This window comes from Myodes glareolus, chromosome 2, assembly GCF_982192425.1.
Source record: "Myodes glareolus chromosome 2, mMyoGla1.1, whole genome shotgun sequence".
NCBI classification, from domain to species: Eukaryota; Metazoa; Chordata; class Mammalia; order Rodentia; family Cricetidae; genus Myodes; species Myodes glareolus.
Genome location: NC_142027.1, coordinates 134927355 through 134951315, shown reverse-complemented (window position 1 = coordinate 134951315; position 23961 = coordinate 134927355). Strand labels below are relative to the sequence as shown.

The window sequence follows — 23961 nt, the reverse complement described above, 5'->3', positions numbered from 1 at the left end:
CCAGTACCCCCACTCTGTGTAGCCCGGTCTTTTCCAGCTCCCCAGAGGATTCACTTTCCAGATCTCTCACTCATTAGATGATCCCCCTTCCTCCTGGCCTTCCTGACTTTGCCCTTTGGAACAGTCATGGGGAGGCACAACAAACGAGGCCTTTCCCCACAACCCAGAGGGTCCAAAGAGATTCGCTCAGGCCCCGTGGGAGGTACTCGGAGGCCCGCCATACTTCCCCCAGCGCCATCCAGCGGCTGCGCGACCAGGTCACCTTCTTCTGAGCTCCTCAGAGCTTCTCTAGGGGCAAAGGTGGTCCCTCAGTGAGCACAGGCTCCTTCCCTTCTCCTCTCCTCTAAACTAAGGTACTTCTGTCCTGGCTCTGCCTAGCGCTGATTGGGGGTCACCGCGCGTTAAAGCACTCCCTACTACTTACACACAGTGTGTACAACCGGCAGGGAATGGTTCAAAAAATGGGGGTTGGTGGTGTTGGTAACACCATTCCCTGGGGACTTCCCTGTGGCAGCTGGGGGATTCAGCCTGGGTTAAGTGACGCTTGCAGCTCCCGGCACCGCGGACATGTTAGGTCCTGTCTTTCTAATTGTAACACCTATGACCTTATACTGGCTGGAGTCGGGCGCCTAGATGCCCGCCCTACCCTTACATGCAATGCAGACTGGGAAAACTTCATCTCCCCTGCTCCAGCGCCTCCAGAAAGGCAGCTTCTCCCCGCACCTAATCCTGAAAGCAAAGGCGGAAAAACACTACTTACATACATGAGGGATGTTATCACTAATTTTTTTGGAAACGTGCCTAGGCACACACACATTACATATATTATTGAGCGGGTTAGTGGGAGACTTAAAAACATCGAACGGTCGGTCGGCAAGGAGGGCATATTCTCCAATTCCCTGGTAATTTGTAACAGACAGACTTTATTGCTCCAAGAGAGAGTAAGTGTGTAGTTACAGCGTTAATTTAACTCTGTCTAGATGGATCAAATAGGCGTGTGCCCGTGGGGTGAGATTGCAATGAGTTTTTTAATCAGAGATTTAATTTCATATTCTGAGCTACTTAGAAAGCCCATATGTATACACTTTTACCCACAAAGAACTTGAGAAATACAGATGTGACGTTTAAATAGCGCAGTGGATCACAAGCCGCAAGTTGCACTGAAGCGCATCTTAGCAAACTCCGCACGCATTAGGCGTATCTACGCTGAAGTTCTAGATGGCATCGGAGTCCGAAAACCAGACCCACTGCTGTAGATTTGAATCTGAAGCCATTGAGTGATACTGCAACCAAGGAGAGTTCTCTTGATCCCCAAGCCCTACTCCCTTCATTCTGCCGTCTCTTTCCACCAAATAAATAAATATAAAGAAATACAATTTTCAGAAGTTTGTCTTTCTCTCAAATATCTGTTGTGTAAAAATCTATTCCAGTCCTTCAAAAACATCATAGCCTCCGGTCAAAAGGCCTTTCACCCACCTCAACAATTCCTAAATTCTAGATGGAGACATGAAATAGAGAAGCCTGCTGGGGTTATTCAGGGCATGAATGCATGAACATAAAAGTGAACAAAACCCGTCATATTTTAACTTGTCTAATAGGAAAATCTTAACTCCACTGGACCATGTTTCCTCCTCTTCCTCTTGTTTTCAAAAGAACTACAGTATGTGCGGGGGTGGGGGTAGGGGTGGGAGTGGGAAGGGGGGCGGTGGCAAGCCACTTGGAATGAATAAAAAAAACGAGGCGATATTTACACCTGCGAACTTTGGATGGTTGTGTTCGGCCCCAATTGGTTTAATTGTAAATCTTTTCCTCATGGCTCCAACTCCTGGACCCCGTGCGTCTGGGTTTAATAATGCGTCCCGGCACCCCCATCAAGGTTTAGCTGAAAAGAGACAATCCCCCGCCCCACCCCCACCCAGCTCAGAGGTAATTAGAGCAGCCATCCCTGCCCCCCCTCCCCAAACCAAACTGGAGGCACTAGCAGACACGTGGAGACCTCCGAAGACCACAAGATGTTTCAAAAGCAAAGTCAAAAGTAAGGGCGGCGGCCCTTTCTCCCTACTCTCCCTGCACCTTTGGTTTGGGGGGCGGGGAGCAGGGATCGAGGGGCGTCTACACGGGCAACTCTTGGGCTTCCAGCTGTAAGGTTGGCTTGTTTTTAGGATTAAAGGCCTCCAAAACAAAAACAACAACAAAAAAAGAAGCAAGCAAAAAATTAAAAGCACCCAGCAGCGGCGGCCAAGGACGCTCCCTTCACCCCGTTTCCCACTCGCCCCCACTTTGCGGTTCATCTCGGCTCTCTCCTCACCCCAGCTCGTCTGTATTCACCGGACAGTTGTTTGTCCACTACTTTGAGAAACTGGAGATTCATGCCTATATTTTTTCCAACATTTTCTTTAATTTTTCGTACCTCCCTACCCTGTAAGATTTCCTCCACTCAATCCCGAATTGTTCTTTGCAAGCGGAAGCTGGAGTCAAACATGAAAAGGAGGAAAAAAATTGAAATAGATTTTTTTTTTAAATGATGGCAGTCTTTGAGGAAGGCTTCCCACTGCAATGTCGCTTTTTGTTCCCAAAGATTAAGAAGGAGACCAGTTTAACAGTCTGGTAGGAGCTACTGCCGCCCGACTGCGCAGCTATAGGAATCAAGCCAGTAACCTGCGCAGTCACCTGCGCGAGTTCCCGGGCCCATCTGGACCCGCGATCTGAGGCACTAGGGAAGGCCAGCTGGGTGCTGTGGCCCCTCTGAGCACCAGAATAGCTTTTGGGGGAGAGATTCAAGTCTCCCCGCCCCGCTCCAATCTGGGGTGCAGCTGGACTTGGAAGCAAAGAGTGTTTTCTGGTACCGCATTCCACGAGGCCTGGTTCTGCACGGAGGTCGGTGCACCTTCCGAGCTGGGAGCCTGAGTAAAAAGGGGGGAACATTTGATGAAGCCCCACCCTCGTCGAAAACTACTGAAAGTCGCTTCTGGGGTGCTTCGACTGCCCTTCACCCACAGCTTCCTTCAAGGGGGGGGGCAAAGGAAAGAACACAGGTTCCTCTCCCGTGCAGGAGAAGGGAACTGGAGTTGGGGATAGAAACTCTCAGGAAAGCCTTCGCAATCCCCAACATTCTCTTTCCCTTTCCTTCCTCTGAAAGATAAATGACAACCCCAACTCCCCCAAGAAGGAAGAAATGAGAAAGCTCTCCACGCCGTGTGTGTGTGTGTGTGTGTGTGTGTGTGTGTGTGTGTGTGTGTGTGTTCAAACCTCAAACCAGCGAGGACCTGAGTACTGGCCATTCCTTCCATAGCACACAAAATAAACGGCAGCTAAAGTGCGCGGGGTTGGGGTTGGGAAGATGGAGTGGCTGAGGTGGAAATACTATTGTAGAGGACCGCAGTCCTGAAGGGGAGAGTGTGTGTGTGTGGTGTGGAAAAGACGGTTAGGGAGGTAAGTCTCACCGGAGACCTGGATGTGATGCTCCCCTTGCTGAGCAGTGTCCACTAGCATAGACGGTGGAGGTGGCCTAGGGACTGTTGCCTGATTCCTCGTTTGTGAGGAGGAAGGATAGCCAGCTTGCCTGACTTTGGGAGACTGTTTCTGAAAAATGCAGATCTGGAAGAGGATCTTGAATCTAAGAGCCGGCAGCCATTTGTCCAGCCCCCTACCTGCCAAGCCTATCAGCGAACCAGAGCCCACAACTATTTGCCTCAGGACTACAAAACGATAACTTTGGGAAAGACCATCATCATCTTAATTTTTACAGGAAAATGCAAGGGGAGAAAAACCAGATGGCTCTTCAGATGAATGCCCACCTCATCTCTGAAACTGTGATTACCCTAGGACATCTTTGGGGGTTTTCCTGGTGCCACAGGCTCTCCCTCTTTGGTCACACTAACCACCTTACTTGTGGGTCCATGGGCAAGCTGGGTGTCTGGCAAAGAGCAAAAGGAATGCTACAAGGAGGAGAGAACCCTCAAAAACACAAGGACAATGTCTGTCCTCGGCTGCTTTCATTTGTTTCTCTTGTTTAGAGATGGATGAAGCAGCACCGGGCACCCTGAACTCTGGGCTCTGTCCCAGTATAATTGAAACCCGGTAAAGGGGGAGGCGCAGTAATGGATATTGTGTTCAGATTAAGAAAACGTGTCCTGGGCAACCAGGGGACAGTTAGTTCAGCAGATTTGGAGGCACCCATCTTTCTCTGGCCTGTCAACCTTGCCGACAGTAGCAGCCACTGAATTTGCCATGCTCTCTCCCTTACAGTCTTCTCTTGTCCCCTCTGCCCCATCTGTTCCCAGGGGGTAAGAGTCCAAGACCTCCATAACCCTGGCATTTAATGGCAGAAGCAACACCAGAAGAAGTGAGGAAAAGTGAGCTCTCCTGAATGCCACCGTCCAGGTGAAGGCTGGAGCATGTGTTGTTTTTCCTTTCATTCTCTTAAAAGGTCACACACACACACACACACACAATCCCGGCATGGATCACTGAGGATCTGTTTACATCCTAATCTGGAAAGATGGTATTGAAGAAAGAGGGGTGTGGGGTGGTCAAAATGTTGGCCTGTATCTTGTAGATTCTAGGTCAAATTTAATGAGAGAGAGAGAGAGAGAGAGAGAGAGAGAGAGAGAGAGAGAAAGAGAGAGAGAGAGAGAAGAAATTCCAAGCTTTTTCCTGGTGAATTCATTTCTGCTAGAGTGAGTAATAGCCATTGTGCTATCTTTTTTAAAAAATTAGGTAACACACACACAGACACACACATCTAGAAGATGCTGGTGGGTCTGAAATTAGAAAGCCACAATTAGTCCTTTTCTCAAGGGGGCACTGAAGATGTATAAAAAGCATCACCCTCTCCAGCTACCTGGATTTCTCCCTCCTTGCTGTCTCCACTTTAACTTAGCTGCATTATTAGCTGTATCTAAATTTGCCATTTTTTGGAGGTGATCCTCTTTGATAAGAAGTGGATGTTAATAAGAATAGTGTGGAGGGTAAAATCCGTTCATTTCCCCTCTGCCATATCTACATTAAGGGGGGTATGATAAGCACTGTACACACAAAAAAATGGCACCCGAGAAACTGCACAAACCAGCTGACACCCACCCATGCAAGCCTAGAGAGTGCTCACCATTGTCCATCTCACCCTCTGCCTCAGACTCCTGTACTGGTCGCCCTGATCAATAATTTAAAAGGAAGTCAGAAGACAGAGAAAAATGTCTTACAGGAAAGAGATGTCCTGGTGGAGAAAGGCAGAACCTAGGAACTGGGCTTTGGAGACTGCTCTGCACCCCTCACCTTGGACTCTTGCCCCAGAATGGGAAGGGGATTCCAGGACATAGAAGTCAGGGACACTGGCCAAATCACGAACAAGGTGGCTTTTGAAAAGTTAAGAAAAGAAGGAAAAATGTGCAGACAAATGGACCAAGTCAAAGTGTTTTTATCTCTCCCAGTCGAAGCAAGGAGGCTAGGGTGTTTGTTAGGACCCCAGGGAAGAGGTACCTCTAGTCTGTCAATGTAACTGGAAAAAGAGGAGGGGGTGAGTTAGAATGACAGGAAGGAATTTAGAGAGAGCCAAGATAGCCAGGGAAAATAGGGAGGAAGAAATAGTAGACAAGATAGCAAATTAAAAAGTAAAAGCCACGAAGGAGAGCCGCAAGCCCTCAGTCCAGAGGGACCCAAGCTCTTCCAGCAAGTTTTGGGGAGGTAAGGAAGACCCAGAATTCAGGCTTCTTCTAAGATGGAAGGTGTACCACTGAGTGTGTAGGAGTGCTGGTGGGGAAAGGACCTGAAGGGTTAAGGTTGTCAAGGGGTCCAAAGGGGCCAGACTGGACCTTCCTATAAGAAAACTCTCCCCAAACTCTGCCTCACAAAAGGAGACAGCTCTAGGCAGTTTGAAAGTGCCTCTGTGTCAAAGGAGCTGAGATTCCAGGATGAAATCAGGCAGGGCATCAGGCCTCAAAGAGCCATTTCCACCCTGCCAGACTACAAAGAACTCCTTCCCAGTAAAGTTATTATCTCGACTTCTCCCAATTTCATAACCAGGCCTCAGACCCTCAGGAGAAACGTCATGCCCTCCTGTCAACAAGACGTCCAATATAGCGACACCTCGGACTGAATAAAGCTGTAGGGTGAACTGGGGGCGAATGTTTAGGAGGGCGGAAGAGTTTAACAGTGTCTTTCACAGAGTCCCGCGCCAGACCTCACGCAAGCAACAGTTCCCGAAGCCAACCACCCTGTCCACACCCTGTCCTTTCTCTTTCTGCTCCTTCCTTCCTTCCTTCCTTCCTTCCTTCCTTCCTTCCTTCCTTCTTTCCTTTCTAATTTCAGATAGACACCATTCGGTCACAAAGGATCAGTGTATCTCTTTTCAAGTGTGAGGCAGGAGGTGCCACTGGGAAAACAGAATATTGCAGGGATGCCTTCCCATTTCTCAGGCTTGCTGATGCCTGCTGGGACTGCTGGCTGAGGCCTGAGATCCCTGTCTCACCCCCTCCCACTTTGAAGTCCCATATCTTTCGCTTCAGAAGCTGCAGGCGCTGCATGTTTTTATCTTGTTCAAAACCCCAGTCCCTATAGTGCAAAGGACACACACACACACACACACACACACACACACACACACACAAATCCTCCTATTGCAAAAGGTAGGGGGACATTTCTTCTGTGGACACCGAATTTCAACTTCTCACCCAACTCTGTTGGAAAGACTCGCTAAATTCAATCAAGGAGTCTAGAAAGAGAACAAGCCGGCACCGATGGTCAGCAGCTGGAGGCTTAAGAAGAGGCTCGAGACCTGCTAACCTTGTGGCTTCTCCGGGAGGCCAGGCCTGTCATAAGCCTGAGGAAGGCGCTGGCCAATGTTTAACCCTAATGCAGTGGCCACCAGGCCCCTTTTGTTTGTTCGCAAATTAATCACCCAGTGCACGGTCGGCGCCAGAGTGGGTTTATCACCCACTAGGAGGGGGGCGCGGCGGGCACGCAAAGACGGAGAGGAGTTCGCACCTTCCCGCTTTTGATCCTTGCGTCGCCGCGGCCTCCCTTCCAGAACACGAACCTCCAGGGGCAGCGTCTGGGAGGTCAGCCGTAATTGGCGGAAGTTTGTAGACCATTAGCAACATGTAGACATTTTCGATTCAAAATCCCGCAAACTTTCCTCCACACCCTCCTCCCCCGCTCTCCCTGGCGCACTGGGGTGGTGGGTGGAAGCCAGAAGTGGCAAACTGGGGTGACCCCAGGGTTAAGCTAGAGCTACAGTCAAAAATAGGCGACTAAAGGGTGTTTGTGTGGGGGTGACGTGAGGGTCAGAAATTGCTCTCAGTTCACGCCGGAGCCAAAAAACAAGGCCAGATATTTGCATGCAAAGTCAGCGAGCTCGCCTGGCATTTGCAGAGCAGACCCCCGAGGCCAGAAGGCTGGGTATCCGTTGCCAAGGTCTCTCAGGCTAGCCCGTGGATCCTTAGGACACCGCGTGGGTGACGGGGGGTTTTAAATACTCCGCAGTTGCACAACTATTTTTCTGCACTCCACGCGGGCGCACAGAGATTAACTCTCCAATGCAGGCAGAGAGGATCTTTGGGTTCTAGGGGCTGGTCTGGCTAAAGTGGCTAGGCACGGAGGGGGGAGGGGACTCTTCTGCTGCAGAGAATCAGCAGTGACCTCGGTGGCCCGTGCGGAGAGGGGCCTGGCTCGGCCTCTCTCACCCTCGGTGATCTGGAACAGGGAGCCCGGGAAGGGGCGTTTCGAGCCACCGCCTTACGCATCTCCTTCTCTTTCGTTTCTCTCCCTTTTCCTTCCCTCTCCACTGTGGACACACGGGAAAGAAAGGGGGCGAGATGGCAAGTCAGACCAAGTTCACAGAACAACTCTATTCTCATTGGCCGCAGAAGAAAAGCTCGGGGCTGGCGCCGAAAGCTCTTCACCTTGTACATCAAAACCAGGGGAGAGGGTACTGCCTGTTCACCCAGTAGTTGCCAGTTCGGACCTGCAGTTGAAGAGGGGATGCTGGGGGTGGGGGTCCTCAAGGGAGAAATCTAGAGGCAAATGGTCCACACGAAAATACTCCAAGCTTAATCTCTAGGCCCAGAAACCAGCCCTTTTTCTGTTCCCTCTCCAAGCAAAGAAGGTCTTGTCTTGTTCCCGGAAAACGAAAAACTCTGCTGAGATTGCCCTCCACTTAAACTGTGATGCCCCAGCTCCTCCACCCTCAAATAAGAACTGTGGGTTTGGGGGGTAGTCCTCTGACCCCAGCATGGGCTGCAGTAACTGGGCTACCAGATCAAAGTCTCATCAGTCAGTTTGCCTTCCTCCCCACCGTGGGTTGATTAGGGACTGAGTCTCCTGACCTCTGGGGTAGAGGGGTGCGTTTCACGGTTTGTTTTACAAATTCACCCCCCGACTTCTGCCAAGATAAGTAACATCACCACCACCCCCGCTCCCGGTGGAGAAGGAACTGAGGCACCAGGAGATAAGAGCGATGCCTGGGTAAGATACCAGGTTCGTGCACCTCCCCCAACCAACTCTTCCAGTCCCGTCGGCGACTCCCCGCCGAGCTGGCCGGGAGGTGTGGGCAGAGGCTTGAAGGAGAAAGGCCCACAATCACTGCACTCACTTGTTTCAGCGGCTTCGTTCTCTCTACACCCACAACCCCATCCGGGTGGAACACCGGTATCCGTATCCGAATGGAAGAGGAACTGGGCTCAAAAGGGTCAGTAAATACATTAAAACAAACAAACAAAACCGAGTCCGTTTCGCAGAGCAAGTTTAGATTGGGCCGGGCGCAAGAGCCTTGTACGTGTTTGCGTGTGTTTTTCCGCTTGGGGCTCGGGCCCAGAGTGTTGGCGCTGGCGCGCGTTCGGGTACAGATACCCAGGGGGCGTTTGGGTCTCTACACGTGACTGCGGGTGGGGAGCACGCACCGGGGAGAGAGAAAGATTTGTGGGATTCCCTGCGCCGGTGACTCGGAAAGCCGGAGCACCCAGGCGCACGAGCTAAAGGACTTGACTTAGAGGCGGCTGGGCGTCTCCACGTGGGGCAGCAGAGTTGTGCGCGAGCCTGGAGCTTTTGTTCACGCGCATTGGCCGAATGGGAGGCTCGGCAGCTGACTTGGCTAGCCCGAGGCCCGGCGAAGCGAAGAAGCTGCGGATCCGCACAGAGAAGCAGCCGAAAGCTTAAGCTGCTGCGCTCGGAGCGTGCGAGAGGCGAGCGCCCCTGCCCGGCGCCACGGTTGCGGGGCAGGCTGCCTGGCTCCCGCCCTCGCTCCCTCCCACTTCCTCCCTGGCCCTGCCTCCTCCACGGTTCCCCGGGGGTTGGATGGCTGAGGCCTTTCAGACGTGGGCTGAGCTGAGAAAGAGCCCGGGCGAGCTCCTCTGGCTGCAGCGAACTCTCTTCTGGATCAGCCACCTAGAGGCGACTTTGGTGTGCGCGCGGCGCCCTGGTGGCTCCCCGCCCTCCCCTCTGATCATGTTGACATAAACGCAGGACAGGCCGTAGTACCGCGCGGCGCAGCGACGTTCCAGTTTCCGACACCTTCTTTTTATAACTCGGCTCTATTCCCCCAGCACTCGACCTGTGAAAACCACGCCTATGCAGCCACACAATTGGTCCGAAAGCGTCAAAGAGCCAATCAACAAGCCTCGGGCTCCCGCAGCCCACAGCGCAGCTCGACCGTCCAGAGCCGCCGAGCAGACGCCCGGGGAATTCTAGAGGCGGAGGAGGGTGGCGAGGTGCTCGCTCGCTCTCTTTCTCTCTCCCTCCCTCTACTCGCCTACTCCAGCTCCCAATCACTCCCGTCTCTTCCTCCTTTCCTGTTTTTTTTTTCACCCGTTTTCTCGATCCTCCCTCGCCCTGCGCTCCCGGACGCTGATTTTTTTCTAATTTATTATTTTTAGGAAAGCGATTTCGCTCACGTTTTTTTAGCACAAGGAAGACAGCCGAGTCCCCGAGGTAGAAGATCGCAGGCACCATTTGGATCGCCACCCAGACACTGCGCGCAGCTCGGAGTCAGAGAGAAGAGTAGAAGCGCGAACCGAAGCCAGCTTTGCAGCTACGAGTTTTGATAACGTCGCTGGAAAGGGGCTTAAATCAGTTTTTTTTTAAGGAGAGACTTTTTCCTCCCCCCCCCCTTGATCTCGCTCCCAGTGAAAGCAAGAATCTTTCTAGCTCATCTAAGACGTCTCCTGCGAGAAAGCCAGAGAAGAGCTAGGGGGCGGGGGAAGGAGACGAAAAAAGGTTAAAAAAAAAAAGTCTCGGAGAACCTTGCGCTTTGGCAACAAAGAGCGTGGGAGCCGGGGAGCCACCCCGGGAAAAGGCTGTGCGTCTATTTCCAGCTAAGCCACAGGGCTCGGGCGCCAGTCGAGCCCCTGCTTGTGGCTCGCCCTACTGAAACCGACATCCAGGAGCGGCTTTTCAAACATACTCCACGCACCAGGACAGCCCCTGCAGCGGCTATGTCTCCCGATCTGTCGCCGTGCCCTCTTTAAAAGCCGCATTCTCTTCCCTCAAAGATACTTTCCCCTTCCCTTTCAAAGGCTTTAATTGTAATTGGTTCCTCTTTTTATTTTAAAGCAAAACTATGCGTTGCTATTGAATTTTTTTTATTGTTTTTGAAAAGCAAAAACAAAAGCAGAGCCAAGCCAGCAGCTGCGGACTGGTTCCCTATCTGGAGTGGATGAGCCTCTCCATGAGAGATCCGGTTATCCCTGGGACAAGCATGGCCTATCATCCGTTCCTACCTCACCGGGCGCCAGACTTCGCCATGAGCGCGGTACTGGGCCACCAGCCGCCTTTCTTCCCCGCGCTAACGCTGCCTCCCAACGGCGCCGCGGCGCTCTCCCTGCCCGGAGCCCTGGCCAAGCCCATCATGGATCAGTTGGTGGGGGCCGCTGAGACCGGCATTCCCTTCTCATCCTTGGGACCCCAGGCTCACCTGAGGCCTCTGAAGACCATGGAGCCCGAAGAGGACGTGGAAGACGACCCCAAGGTGCACCTGGAGGCCAAGGAACTTTGGGACCAGTTTCACAAGCGGGGTACAGAGATGGTCATTACAAAGTCGGGAAGGTAAGAAATCAGTGGTAACCCCCTCCCCAAACCACCTGAAGTTTTTCGTGTCTCCTTTTGTCTCTCTATTAAAACGGTAGATTTACTGCTGCCTGATTGTTACGTTTGGGACGAAAACTCTCCCGACACACACACCACCACCCAAAAATGTAGAGACTCCTGGGCCCTGCCCGAGGGTCAGAAAATTTCAGGCTACCTGGGCCCACTGCAGGGTTCTTGGGGACCTACAGAACAGAGGGTATTTTCCATTGAAGGAGTCGCTCACTGACTGACTTCTGCAGCAATCGAGAAAAGCGCCCTGTTGCGGAAAGTCCGTCTGTAAAGACATTCTGAAATATCTTTCTATCTGTTTGATTTTGTCTGTTTGGTTTTATTTCCCAGTACAGACACTTAGAGCCCTTTCTCTACGGTAGTGGGAGACCCGTGAGGTTTCTCAGGCCCTTCCTGCCCATTAGCTTAGTCTCCGGAGCTGAAGGGGGCCTAAACCTGACTGATCTGGGACAGAGTGAAATCAAGGGAAGGGTGAAGGAGGGAAGGATTTCTTTTCCCGATTCGCTTTCCTGCAAGCCCAGGGAGAACCGAGCAGGCTCTCTTATTAATTAAGGTTATGTGGATCCAAGGAACCCATGAGCATATCTTTCCTGCTTTTGTGTTTGAATATTAATACTTTACATAACGTTTAGTGTCCTTGCCTGACCAAAACAAGCTTGTAAGAAAGGACCCCAGGAAAAGCATTTAAAACCACACTGATTTAATTTAAAGAAAGAAAGAAAGAAAATGTCTGTAGGTTTTTCAGGACACCGGTTGAAAGGGCACAAAAATAAAACCCCCACTTACAGGTCTCCCTTCAAACTACTTGAGGCCAAAGTTTGGCATCAGATCTTTCTCCAACCCACAAGACATTTAGTCAGTTTTCATAACTGAGTACTTCCTTTTAAGTCAAAAGCTAGGAAAGTCAGCACTTCTGTGAAATTAAACAGCAGGATCTTGCCGTGGCCTACAGAGTAGAGGAATGCGGTTTATAGCTTAAATCACGAATGGGTTACCAGGCCCGGGTGCCGGTCTCCAACCTCCGTACTGAGAATCCAGTGTAATACTTCGCCAGCCTCCCTCTGGCTCACCACTTCAGTCCATAACGGGGCATTTATTTCCTCGATAAGCTTTGATGTTTTCTCATGGGAGGGTGGAATATCCTAAACTTTATTAACCACTGTTTCTTAGTACCCTATCTCTAGCTGTTTCAAACTCAAAAAATAAAAAAAAAAGAAAGAAAGAAAAATCTTAGGCAAGAATTCATTCGTCTCTGTAAAGGGCAATCTAAACAGTTACGCAGACAAACGTGTTTTTGTTTTCATTTTTTACAAAATAGTCGGTACTTTAAGACATAAGAGGTTGTTGTAATTAATTTGATTTGAGGCTTGGGATAGGAAAATAATGGGAAATGAAGCATTTTTAATGTCAGTGTGGAAGTTGCCCTGCAGACTCCCTGGTCCCAGCAGTAAGCCTTGTGCTTTTAGATGGGGCCAGACAACTTGGAAGACAAGTCCGAGGGCCTGAGCCATTTACCCCAACTTTTCATCTATTTCCCTTGTCTGTGCTTTGCTCTTGTAGGCGAATGTTCCCTCCATTTAAAGTGAGGTGCTCTGGGCTGGATAAAAAGGCCAAGTATATTTTATTGATGGACATTATAGCTGCTGATGACTGTCGATACAAATTTCACAATTCTCGGTGGATGGTGGCCGGTAAGGCAGACCCCGAAATGCCAAAGAGAATGTACATACACCCGGACAGCCCCGCTACAGGGGAGCAGTGGATGTCCAAAGTCGTCACTTTCCACAAACTGAAACTCACCAACAACATTTCGGACAAACACGGATTTGTAAGTTTCGTTGACTCTCTGTAAGATTCCCTGGGAGGTATGGCCGGCCTCCTAGGAAACTGAATCTGGGTCCGGACACCAGTCTGACTGATGGTTGCCATACACAGCCAACTTTGTTCAATTTGCAACCTAGTTGCAGAGTGGAACTGGGGGGGGGGGGGGGTCTAGCTACCTGGATAATGGAAGGCCTACCGGTTCTCTAAGAAGAATTTACCGAAATAGCAATCGAAGGTCCAGGGTGGGTGCCAGACCTGGGCGTGAAGAGTGATACTAAGAACAAAAAGTTATGAATCGATTTTTATTAAAGTTTTGTACTTGGATAAGGTCCGTTTTGCTTAGAAATATTATGTTACTTCTTTGAAATCAGCCACGCCATATCTTGGGAGAGCTGAAGCGTTTGCTGTGTTGGGCCAACCAAGGCTGTGACTACATTTTTGAAAGTGTATTTTCTTTTTACTAAAAGTGATTTGGGCTTGGGTGAAAGTCAGGTGTACTAGGAACAAGCTGAAGTCTTTGGTGTTAAAGAAAAATGGTGTCTGTGTGTGTGTGTGTGTGTGTGTGTGTGTGTGTGTGTGTGTGTGTACGTACACGTACTAGAGAATGCATGTGGATTCCGTGGCTGAGTGTGCTTTAGAGACTTTCAGGAGACTTGGCTTGCCTGTGAAAGCCAGGCCAGGGGACCTTTGGCTGTCCTCTGCCCCTCCCCAGCATTTCAATAGGATAAACAAAGTGATAAGCGAGGAATAAGCAGAAAGATTAGGCCCAGGAAGACGTGAATGGCTCGGAAATATCTAAAGCGGACAGGGATTGCATTTGAAGCCCTTGATTTGATTAGGGCATAAATATTCCTCTCTAGAGCGCAGCCTCTCAAGGCCTTAAGTGGATTGGGCTTGTCAATTAGTGGGCGCTTAAAGTACTGAATCATTTTGTAAATTAAAATGCATGTTTTTCTCTATCTTTTAAGACTTTGGCCTTCCCAAGCGATCACGCAACGTGGCAGGGGAATTATAGTTTTGGGACCCAGGTAGGCTAGGGTTCAAGGTTCGAATGAATATGTAGATGGAGAGGGTGGGGGGGGCGCTTTAGAAACTGAGGAACAATTTGGAAGTCTCTGGAAGATAACAATCTTGTGGCGTGAAATGTACAAGGTGGTGGGCTTTGGACCCAGCAGTGGGGACGATGTCGGCTTGGCAGGGGACCTAAGATCTCATTTGTTCTGTTAAACTATTTTCCTTCCTTCTTTCTTTCTTTTAATGTGTGTGTCCCCCTCCCTGCTTCTACAGACCATACTCAACTCTATGCATAAGTACCAGCCCCGGTTCCACATCGTCAGAGCCAATGATATCTTAAAACTGCCGTACAGTACATTTCGCACATACCTGTTCCCGGAAACGGAATTCATTGCCGTGACTGCCTACCAAAATGACAAGGTAACCCACAGGGCGTTTCTCTCTTCCTCCAAGCTGACTTGCTCTCGATGAGAAAGTTATTAGGGCATTGGGCAGAAGAAAGTCTGGAATTTCCTTGTGAATTGTGTGATTTGACCTTCTATGGAGAGGTCCGATTCCTGGAGGGGGTGGGAGGGAGGCTGGCCCAAATCTTTCCTTCCAGCTGGGAATCTGGTGCTGGTATTTAACTGGTAGTCCAGTCCCTGCCCTGGCCCCAGGGTCTTGTCTCTTGGTGTTTCCTACTTCATCCTCTTCAGAAGGAAGGATCAAAACAAACAAACAAAGAGTGTGCTGTGCTGAAAGGAACCAGGTAGCAAGGGAGCAATTAATTTAAGGTGCAAAGTGTTTGGGTCTCAACTGGGGATGAGTAGAGATGGGCACTCCTCTCAGCCAGAAATTCCGAATGCATGATTTGTTTTCATTAACTTTTATGCTGCTGCTGCAGGTGGTGGCAGTGGTGTGTAAAGATGCTCCCTAATACAGGGTTCTGTTAATTGAGCTATCCGAGGCTTCCCACTTAAAGGTGGAAATCGTCACTAGCTCATAACCACTAGCTCATCTGAAACTTGTTCTCCTTTGGGGCCTGAAGCCGGGGGTTAAAAAGGGCTCACAAATGAGGCCTCACCTGGAATCTGCTGTGCTCCTGGCCTGAAGGTCAGGGAAACTGAACACAGAGGCCCAGAGAAGAGTGTCTATTGATGGTGGTCCACCAGCATGGAGCTTGGCAACTGCGGGTGGGTGGGCAGGGATTGAGGACCCCTGTGGTCCAATACCTGAGCCACAGACCTCGTGGTGAGTTCACTTCACCTGGCAACACCTTGTACTTTGAACTCATGGTCAGTCCCTGGTCCCTGTGGACACTGATCCTCCCATTTCCTAGTGTGGATGTTAAGTAACCACCCGCTCTTCTCCTTGCCTCATGCAAAGGATGTCTGGCCTCCTTTAAATAGCAGAACCCAAAACCAAAGCCCAGGTTTCTCGCTCCTGTTAACTGGATACATAGTTTCTCTACCAGGAGAAGAGATTCTAAAGACAAGGAACCTCAAGCTGGCTCCTGAGACCTGGAATCCTGTGAAAGTTACATCAAATACATTGTTACTTTAATGGCTAATGGTTTTAAACATAGCAGAGGCTCAGGTCCTTGGTGGTGTGTGGGGAACACACCAAAAGTAAACATAAATGAAAACAAATATTACCAGTGGCTATTTTTTCCCTTTCAACCTGAAAGTCCTTGGTATATAATTCCTTCAAATCCACTCTTACCTGGGGTGGTGGGGGTGGGGGTTGGGGAGGTCACTCTAGTAGAAGGTAGTGGTAGTGAAACCCCATAATTAATTTTATTAGATTCACAGAAAAAGTTTTCGTGTGTAGGGTGTGTGTTTGTGTGTACATGTATATGTGATGGTGGTTGGGAATATCAGGAAATGGCATCTTAACATGCTTTGTAATTAATTGTGCTGTATAAAAAGTCAGAACAGAAGCCTACTAACTCAGACCTATAGGCTGTGACTTTTGGCCACATTGGAATAGTCTCATTTCTAAATCAAATTGTCCAAAAGAAGGAATTTTTTTGGATAATTTTAGTGTGGAATCCTTGCTTGGTTCTCAGAAACATTAAATATTACTACAATTTTTTATGATGTTTCAGCTCCTTCCTATCTTCCCGCCCTCATCTTCCCTCTGACTTCCCCTTGGTCCATCCCTGTGACTCCTTGGGCAGTCACATCTCTAGGAAAGACTGAGGAGTTGGGGGGAGGGCATGTTTAGAACTTTCTGGAAAGTAAAGCTAATGTCTGTTTTGCTTATGTGTTTTCTCTAGATAACTCAGTTAAAAATAGACAACAACCCTTTTGCAAAAGGTTTTCGGGACACTGGAAACGGCAGGAGAGAAAAACGGTGAGCTGAGACTTATAATTTCAGGGATAATTGGGAAATTGTTTTCTTCGGCTTGAACTTGGGAATTATTAGAAGTGAGGTGCAAGATGTGGGGGAGGGGAGGGGGTCAGCTTCTTCCCTGGTCCATAGTGGTCCAAGTAGAGAACATCCTTTGCTACTTGTTGTCTTTAAGGGAAGTTAAAGGCTATACTGCAGTTCTGGCCAGAAAATAGTCTCAGGGGTAACAGGCTATAAGGATGCCTATTATTTGTTAGTTAATTGGCATTTGTCCTGAGCAAGACCCAAGAAAAGACCCAAGCCATCCACACGTTCTTCTGCAACCTCGCCTCTCAGAAAGCACCAGGCTGAAGCTGAGGCCCCTTGAGAAATCCAGGGAACCTTTTCTCCCTCTTTCCTTTCTGGGTCTGCATCAAATTTTGCTTTAAATAGACCATAGAAAAAGCTGTGCACCCCTCACCCCTTTTCAAAAATTTTTCTAAAATCCAGAAAAATCATCTATCAATTTTTTTAAAGTTTCTTACCTTGGCTGAGCATTAAAAATAATTTCTAACCTTGAAATAAACTTAAACTCCAATTAATGTGTTGGTGAACTGGCTATTGTCAGATGTACCACATAATGAATGGTTCTTGCCCATCTTGGTGCCCATGCAGGACTTTGGACTGGGTCTTCACAGCACCCTCCCTCTGGAAGGCCAGTAGTGTACCTGTCCTGGCCAACTCTAGCCTCTGTCCTGAGGTTTTAAACAAGATTTCCCAGGCCAAGTTCTTTCCTAAAGCATAGGCCTCCTCCCAGCTAAACAATGCTGGGGTCTGTGTTGTGTGGTCACCCTGAGCCAGTACATTGCACAGACTAAATGTTGGGTAGCGGGGTGAGGTGTATGCCACTCGGGAAAGTGGGGGGAAGAAGACAAAGAAGGGAAGTGTGTGTGGCAGTCTCTAACGATGGGTGTGGGCCTCTATCTCAGAAAGCAGCTCACCCTGCAGTCTATGAGGGTGTTCGATGAGAGACACAAGAAGGAAACCGGGACTTCAGACGAGTCCTCCAGCGAGCAGGCAGCCTTCAACTGCTTCGCCCAAGCCTCCTCTCCGGCTGTGTCCACTGTGGGGACATCCAACCTGAAAGGTAAGCCTGGCCACCTCTGTGATGAGTAGACTTCAGACCTGGCCCTGTGGCCTTGGAAGTCGGGGAAGATCCTGAGCCAGTAGAGTCCCTTTAAAAGATGCAAGCCCTTCTAGAACCTGCAAACAAGCATGATGAAAGTGGGGGTAGCATGGGAGAACTCCACAATCCCATTTGGTGTGTGTGCATGTGTGTGTGTGTGTGTGTGTGTGTGTGTGTGTGTGTGTGTGTTTGTGTGTGTGTGTCCTCCTGGCAAGGGCAGTCATACAAAGCACGTGAAGCACTTGTCTGTCTGTCCTTTATTCCCTCCTCCCTTCTGTCCTCCCTCTTTCCAATCAACAGCATCCAGCTGCTGCTGATCAACCTCCAACTGAATTCTGGGTGAAAATGTGTTGGGTAGGGAGTAGCCCAGAGATTCTCAGCCACCTGGTTGGTATAGGAAAGGTGGTAGAAGAAAAGCCACAGCTGACCTGGGGGAGGAGGCCCTTGGGGCATCTGCTTTGGGGAGGCAGGGGTAGGGGCAGAGAAAGTGGTTTGAATCTTGAGTCAGTTTTCTGTTTAAAGAGCAAGCAGCATTTATTTAGAAAGACGTCTCAAGGGGGGGGGGGAATCTGGTTTGGGGTGAAATAAAATGGGGGGGGTCTTTTTGTCTTCAATCCATTTTGGCTTCTAACATAAAGTGGGGTTCATATTTTGGTGGGGGTCTGGCAGGACACCCACAGAAGAGGGTGTGGCTCAAGAGAGACATACGTACAGAGATCTGATTGTCCACCACCCATATTGGTAGGACCTGAGGCAACTGACATCCTGGGAGGGTGTCAGTTTCTGCCTCTGTTCATTCACACATCAGGATTCTTTCCAAACAAATCCAAAATAGTCACAAATTTGTGGAAGCGCCTGACCTCCATCCTCTCTGAGCCAGAGACCCTGAAGGTGACAGGAATGTGTTCCAGCGGAGTTCTGAGGTCTAGCTTTTTTTCATCTTTAAAAAAGAGAATTTGCAATCCAGTGCGAGGGAGGCCAGAGAAAGTTTTGACTGGGTGAACACTTTCTTTCTGATTTTGTTTTGTTTTAAAGCAGAACCATTACAATAAGAAAAGCTGCCCGTTGAGTGCCTGGCTGGAGAGGTTGAACCGAGTCCTAACACTTGGGACGCTTTTGGAATTAGCTGTAAAAGTGTTACCTCGTCCCATTTCACAGAGAGGAAAACCGAAGGCTGGGAGTGGTGCAGAGGGGCTTGCGCTGGAGTCGCACAGCCAATAAACTGCCCAATTGGGAATCTTGTTTTTGAAATAGTCTCACTCTATAGTTCAGGCTGTCCTCCTGTCTCCGATGCCTCATTGTTGGCATGCCAGGCCTTGCGCCACCGCGCCGGCCTGGGAGGTGGGGTTTAAACTAAGAAACACTATTGACAGCGGGTTCCCCTGGCATTTTCCTCTCCTCCCGAAGATCTGTGTCCCAGTGAAGCCGAAAGTGACGCCGAGGCCGAGAGCAAGGAGGAGCACGGCCCTGAGGCCTGTGACGCCGCGAAGATTTCCACCACCACCGCGGAGGAGCCAGGCCGAGACAAGGGCAGCCCGGCCACCAGGGCTCAGCTGTTCCCCGCGGAATCCGGCCGAGTCCGAGACACCGCGCGCCTGGACAAGGCATCGCCAGATTCGCGCCACAGCCCGGCCACCATCTCATCCAGCACTCGCATCCCGGGAGCCGAGGAGCGCAGGAGCCCGGGACGCGAGGGTCCAGGTGCCGCTAAGGTGGATGAGGTTCGCTCGCTGCCCGCCAAGGACGCCTTCGCGCCACTGTCAGTGCAGACGGACGCGGCCGCGCACCTGGCGCAGGGGCCCCTTCCAGGCTTGGGCTTCGCCCCAGGCCTAGCCGGTCAGCAGTTCTTCAACGGGCACCCTCTCTTCTTGCACCCCGGCCAGTTCGCCATGGGCAGCGCCTTCTCCAGCATGGCTGCAGGCATGGGGCCTCTGCTGGCCACAGTATCCGGGGCATCCACCGGCGTCTCAGGCCTGGATTCCACAGCCATGGCCTCGGCTGCTGCAGCGCAGGGACTGTCCGGGGCGTCGGCTGCCACCCTGCCCTTCCACCTTCAACAACACGTTCTGGCCTCCCAGGTATTACTCCTGCTTGCCCGCCCATCCCCGGCTCGCTCCAGTCTCTCTCTCAATCCCAGTCCCTTGCCTAGGACCGTTAGTTAGACAGTAATGCATGGTAGTAACTATTAGATTATTGATCTATCTCACTGAGCACCTATCTCAGTGAGCCGTCGTGACTACCCCTCCCTTTCAAGGGCCCTTAAATTACTTCCTATGCATGGACAAGTTCCACACTCCTTAACATTGTGACAAGTTTGAATCATTTGATGTATCATCTCTGGCCCAGAGATGTTGAATCCCTCGGCTCAGGTCACACAGCTGCTTCCCTGGTGGAGTTGAGCCCGTCTGACCCACAGGGCCTCTTTGATTTCATCTTTCAGACAACATATTTCTCTGGAGGCTCCCAGCCACTACTCCCCCAGGAAGGGGCTGAGGTGTGGGGAGGGGAAGTGACTGATTCCCTGGGTGAGAATTTGTTCTGGAGGCGGCCAGCTTTCCACCGAGTTGAAAGCTTTTCTTCCCCCACCCCCACCCCAAACAGGCCTGCCTATCTCCAAAGGGTTAATAGGTTGTGCACACGTGGGAAATGTCAAAGGAGGGGGGGCTGACTGTGGCAGCCTCCGTGTGTGTGGTTCAGACAGCTGTGCCCGGCACTGAGAGGCTGGGGAGAAGGTTCTGAACCCGGTGGGAAGCCTCTCTGGGGTTTTTCCGCCTACTCTGACCTTTTGTTTTGTCTGAGCACATTCGGCTCCCTTGCCAGAGCCAAAAGGCACATAGTCCTCCCCCATGGGGAGGAGGAAGCTGAGAAACCGGCTAGTTTCTAACTTACCTCCAACCTTCCTCCCTCGTGGCTGGTCTCCCCCAGAAAGGCAGGTGACAGGTGGAGGAGGTCACCCTGAATAGACTAGTCTGGAGGCATCTTCAAGTGAAGGATACACCCTGCATGCAAATTCTGCTTCTGTTTGGGTTCTGCAGCCTCCCACCTGAGACCCAAGCCTTAGAAACTGGGTGCTTGCAGTCTTTATATTAATAATTAACACCTTTTCATCCCCCCTCATTTCACATCATCCTTATTTTTCCTTACTTGGGAAAGATCTAGAAGGACATGTAAAAATATCATGATAAAGTGTGCGCCGAAGTTTAATCTAGCCCCTTTGACGGAGGCCCTCCTTGAGCCCACTCAACAGGTGCGGTTGTTTGCCCTCATGGGAACTTGCTAATAGCCCTGAGGGTCAGGCACCATGGAGGACACATTGTGGATGATTTAATAGCCAGGAAGTTCCCAGCATGTTAACCCCTTGGTTTAGCATGCAAGGGATCCGAGGCCTAGGGTAAAGTCTTGTCCCTCCAACTCCTCCAAGAGAGGTGTTTTGCCCTAGATAGCAGGAGGTGGAAAAGAGGGGTCCCCCATCCTCTGACTCCATGTGTTTCTTCTGTTCCTTCCCCAGGGCTTGGCTATGTCGCCTTTTGGGAGCCTGTTCCCTTATCCCTACACATATATGGCTGCTGCAGCCGCGGCTTCCTCGGCGGCCGCCTCCAGCTCCGTGCACCGCCACCCGTTCCTCAACTTGAACAGCATGCGCCCCAGGCTACGTTACAGTCCGTATTCCATCCCGGTTCCAGTGCCTGACAGCAGCAGCTTGCTGGCCTCTGCGTTGCCATCCATGGCTTCCGCCGCGGGGCCCCTAGACGGCAAGGCAGCCGCCCTGGCGGCCAGCCCGGCCTCGATGGCCGTGGACTCGGGTTCGGAACTAAACAGTCGCAGCTCCACGCTGTCCTCCAGCTCAGTGTCCTTGTCACCCAAACTCTGCTCAGAGAAAGAGGCGGCTACCAGTGAACTGCAGAGCATCCAGCGGCTGGTCAGTGGCTTGGAAGCCAAGCCGGACAGGTCCTGCAGTGGGTCCCCTTAAAAACAAAACAAAAAAAAAAAAAACAAAAAAAAAAACGAAAACCGCTCCCCCAAAGGTCTCTCCATTCCAGTTCGGTCAAATCTGCCAGTGCACTTTGTTGGATGTAAAATAAACCACAGACCTTCCACTGGGGTGATTCCCCATCCTTCAATTTTGTCTGGGAAGGAGCACCAGGCTCCCTCCAGAGAATGCGCTAGAGACCACAGGCCTTGTCTTGCACTGTGGAAGCAGGCTGCTGTTGCTTTGAGACGCGGGGGTGGGGGCGGGGGAAACTGGCTTTTGTGTCTAGAGCGACTTCAGTGGAGGCTGGTGTGAAAGTTGGGGCTGAAGAACGAGGTAGCCAAGGCCGGCCTGCCCTGTTTGAGAGACTACACCCAAATCTCTTTCCCCTTCGTGTGTCAAGTGGAAACAAAAATAATTTTTTCCCTAAACAAACTAACAAACAAACCCCAAACGGGGACAGATTAAGTCCCGTGGAACTGTCTATGAAGACTTAAATTGCTTTACTAGGGAAGGGAGAAGGCCTTGCCTGGTCTATGTTAAAGGAATCCTGTGTCTTTTTAATATCCTGAGGTTTTAAAGGAGGGATACCGGTCCTTTTCTGTTTGTTTGTTTGTTTGGTTTTGCATGTTACAGTTTTCTGGGTTTTATTTTTTGATTTTTTTTTGACTTTTACAGAAAAACAACAAAACCCCTGCCATCCTCAACCCTGCTCAAACCGGCAACCCCGAGGAAGTAGGGGTGGGGTGGGGTGGGGTGGGGTGGGGTAAAGGGAAGCAATGGGGTTGGAATCCACTGAGTTTATTTTATCTGTTTTATCTAAGCGCTGTAGAGGGCTTCGTGCGCCCATCTGATCATTAGTTCTCTCAACTGTATATGCAATAACAAGGTTTTAAAAGAAATAATAAAGAGGAAACACGACTATTGGACAAAGTATTTATGTAATTATTTGATATCTCTTGTAAATAGGTGGAATATGACCGCTCAGAAAGTTAAACTTTAATTTATTGAATTGTACATAGCTGGATGTAAATAGAAGTGTGTCTGTCAGGTTTTATTCTTGTTTTGCCTTTTGGGTTTTATTTCCAGGTCAGGAGATGGCTAATTCACACTAACGAGCATAGGCTTCTGTACCTCCATCTAATGCTTTCAAATAGAGCTGGCTGCAATTTTAATTGTCCAAGAGCTGGTGCGGGGTGGGGTGGGGTGGGGAGGTTGGGAATACTAGTTCCTATTTTCATCAAAATTGGGGAGGTATTGGCCCTTTCAGGCTCCATTCGAAATTCCCTGAGCTCTGACATCCTGGGAGGGATTGGGATTGTCAGGGGAGCAGAGGCTGCCGTAAGTAACCTTCCTAATTCTTTGTCCTCTGGTATCTTCAACCCAAGTGAGGATTTCTTGCCATTGTTCATTTGATGGTGTTTTGGACTGGTGTACAGAGAGGGACTCATTCAAACAACCATGAAAGGCAAAACAAAATAACAAAAATCTTTTTAAAAAAAATCTATGAAGGCATATTTTGTGTTTAGTACTTGATGAGTTTTCTGTAATTCTCCTCCTTAAAAACATCAGTGAAATTTCAATAAATTTTTATTGAAATGAGTTTTGAAGTCATGTTAATAATTTCTTCTAGACCGTCTCTCTCGAAGTTGGAAAATTAGAAGGGAATGATCTTCCTGCCTGCGCTTTCCTTTCGTCTTTAAATAGTAATTAAGACCACCCCCACCCCCAGCAAACCAAAATGAGATGTCACTCAAATTACAAAGCTGAAAACAAAAAGTTCCTTGCTCCTGCGAAGGGGGCCACATCGATCTGAAACTACTTCCCCTTTAATTTAGGGAGCCAGAGAGGAAAGGGACCTGATTAAATTTCGTAAATAGGAACTCCATATACTTCAGTTTTAATAAGGGAAGATTTACCCTGTGTTCAAAGTCGCCTTTCCCCCCACAGGAATCCGACCAGAAATAAGCTGGGAGCGCTACAGCTAGAAAGGGTTTAAGATTTTAATTCATCCTTCCCCTTTTTGACATGGAACACAAAATAAACTCTCCCTACACCCGTGAATCTAGCACGGGGAAAAGGTTAGACTGTGTCCCTTGCCCACGGACATTTAGGATTGGCATAAGGCCAAGAAGGGTGCTCCCACCACCCCGCAGTGTGCACACTTAGCTTGGTCATGATGGGGAAGGTAATTCAGGAGCCCACATGGAACCAACCTGCTAGGCAAAAGTCACCCTGGAAGCTGGCATCCCCAGCCCCTACTCTTCCCTTAGCCCGTCCCGAGGCAGTTAGGCAAGCTATCTTTTTGAAGTTCAATTTATCTTTGAATCTTTCAATACAAAAAAAAAAAAAGAGGAAAGAAAGAAAAAGAAAAAAAAATGGTGGAGTCACTGTCCAGGTTCCCCTGGGGGCGGGCAAGGGAATGTTCTCTAGAGTTAGCCCTGAAGACTTTCTTGCCCTGGGGGCCTTGACTTAAAGACCCAGCCGGAGCCTGCCTGGCGGCTGACTACCCCCAACCCCCATTCCGGAGCCCGCCAGCCGGGCCTTTCGTCCCTGTCACCTTCAGGCCTCT

The 23961-nt window shown here is 50.0% G+C and overlaps 1 protein-coding gene and 2 long non-coding RNA genes across 6 annotated transcripts in view; 1 reads left to right on the top strand and 2 right to left on the bottom strand.

Annotated features, from left to right (window-relative positions):
* LOC125392692 (uncharacterized) overlaps positions 1–9168 on the bottom strand; it is a 41811-nt gene extending 32643 nt beyond the window's left edge. The window contains exon 1 of one of the 3 annotated variants that reach the window (XR_014998868.2): positions 8588–9168. This is a non-coding gene — a long non-coding RNA (uncharacterized LOC125392692). The remainder of the gene's footprint in view (positions 1–8587) is intronic. The other 2 variants (XR_015737329.1, XR_007229600.3) reach the window with 2 other exon arrangements.
* The window catches only part of LOC148123172 (uncharacterized), a 98495-nt gene extending 88473 nt beyond the window's left edge, over positions 1–10022 (bottom strand). Inside the window, exon 1 of the long non-coding RNA XR_015737328.1 lies at positions 9885–10022. This is a non-coding gene — a long non-coding RNA (uncharacterized LOC148123172). The remainder of the gene's footprint in view (positions 1–9884) is intronic.
* A 126-nt stretch (positions 10023–10148) lies between these two features.
* Tbx3 (T-box transcription factor 3) lies at positions 10149–22991 on the top strand. 2 transcript variants are annotated; one of them, XM_048422594.3, is made up of 8 exons: positions 10149–11034; positions 12646–12913; positions 13878–13937; positions 14197–14343; positions 16181–16257; positions 17223–17380; positions 18827–19497; positions 20928–22991. In XM_048422594.3, the coding sequence occupies exons 1-8, from the start codon at positions 10646–10648 to the stop codon at positions 21387–21389; spliced, it is 2232 nt and encodes a 743-aa protein (XP_048278551.2). In that variant the 5' UTR covers positions 10149–10645; the 3' UTR covers positions 21390–22991. The 2 variants fall into 2 exon arrangements, with proteins under 2 accessions (XP_048278551.2, XP_048278568.2); XM_048422611.3 differs by lacking the exon at positions 13878–13937.
* Positions 22992–23961: the final 970 nt, after the last annotated feature.

Coding starts and splice junctions, on each gene's coding strand:
- Tbx3 (XM_048422594.3), top strand. CDS start 10,646: ATGAGCCTCTCCATGAGAGATCCGGTTATCCCTGGGACAAGCATGGCC. Junction 12,914..13,877: donor TTTCGGACAAACACGGATTT/GTAAGTTTCGTT, acceptor CTATCTTTTAAG/ACTTTGGCCTTCCCAAGCGA. Junction 14,344..16,180: donor CTGCCTACCAAAATGACAAG/GTAACCCACAGG, acceptor TGTTTTCTCTAG/ATAACTCAGTTAAAAATAGA.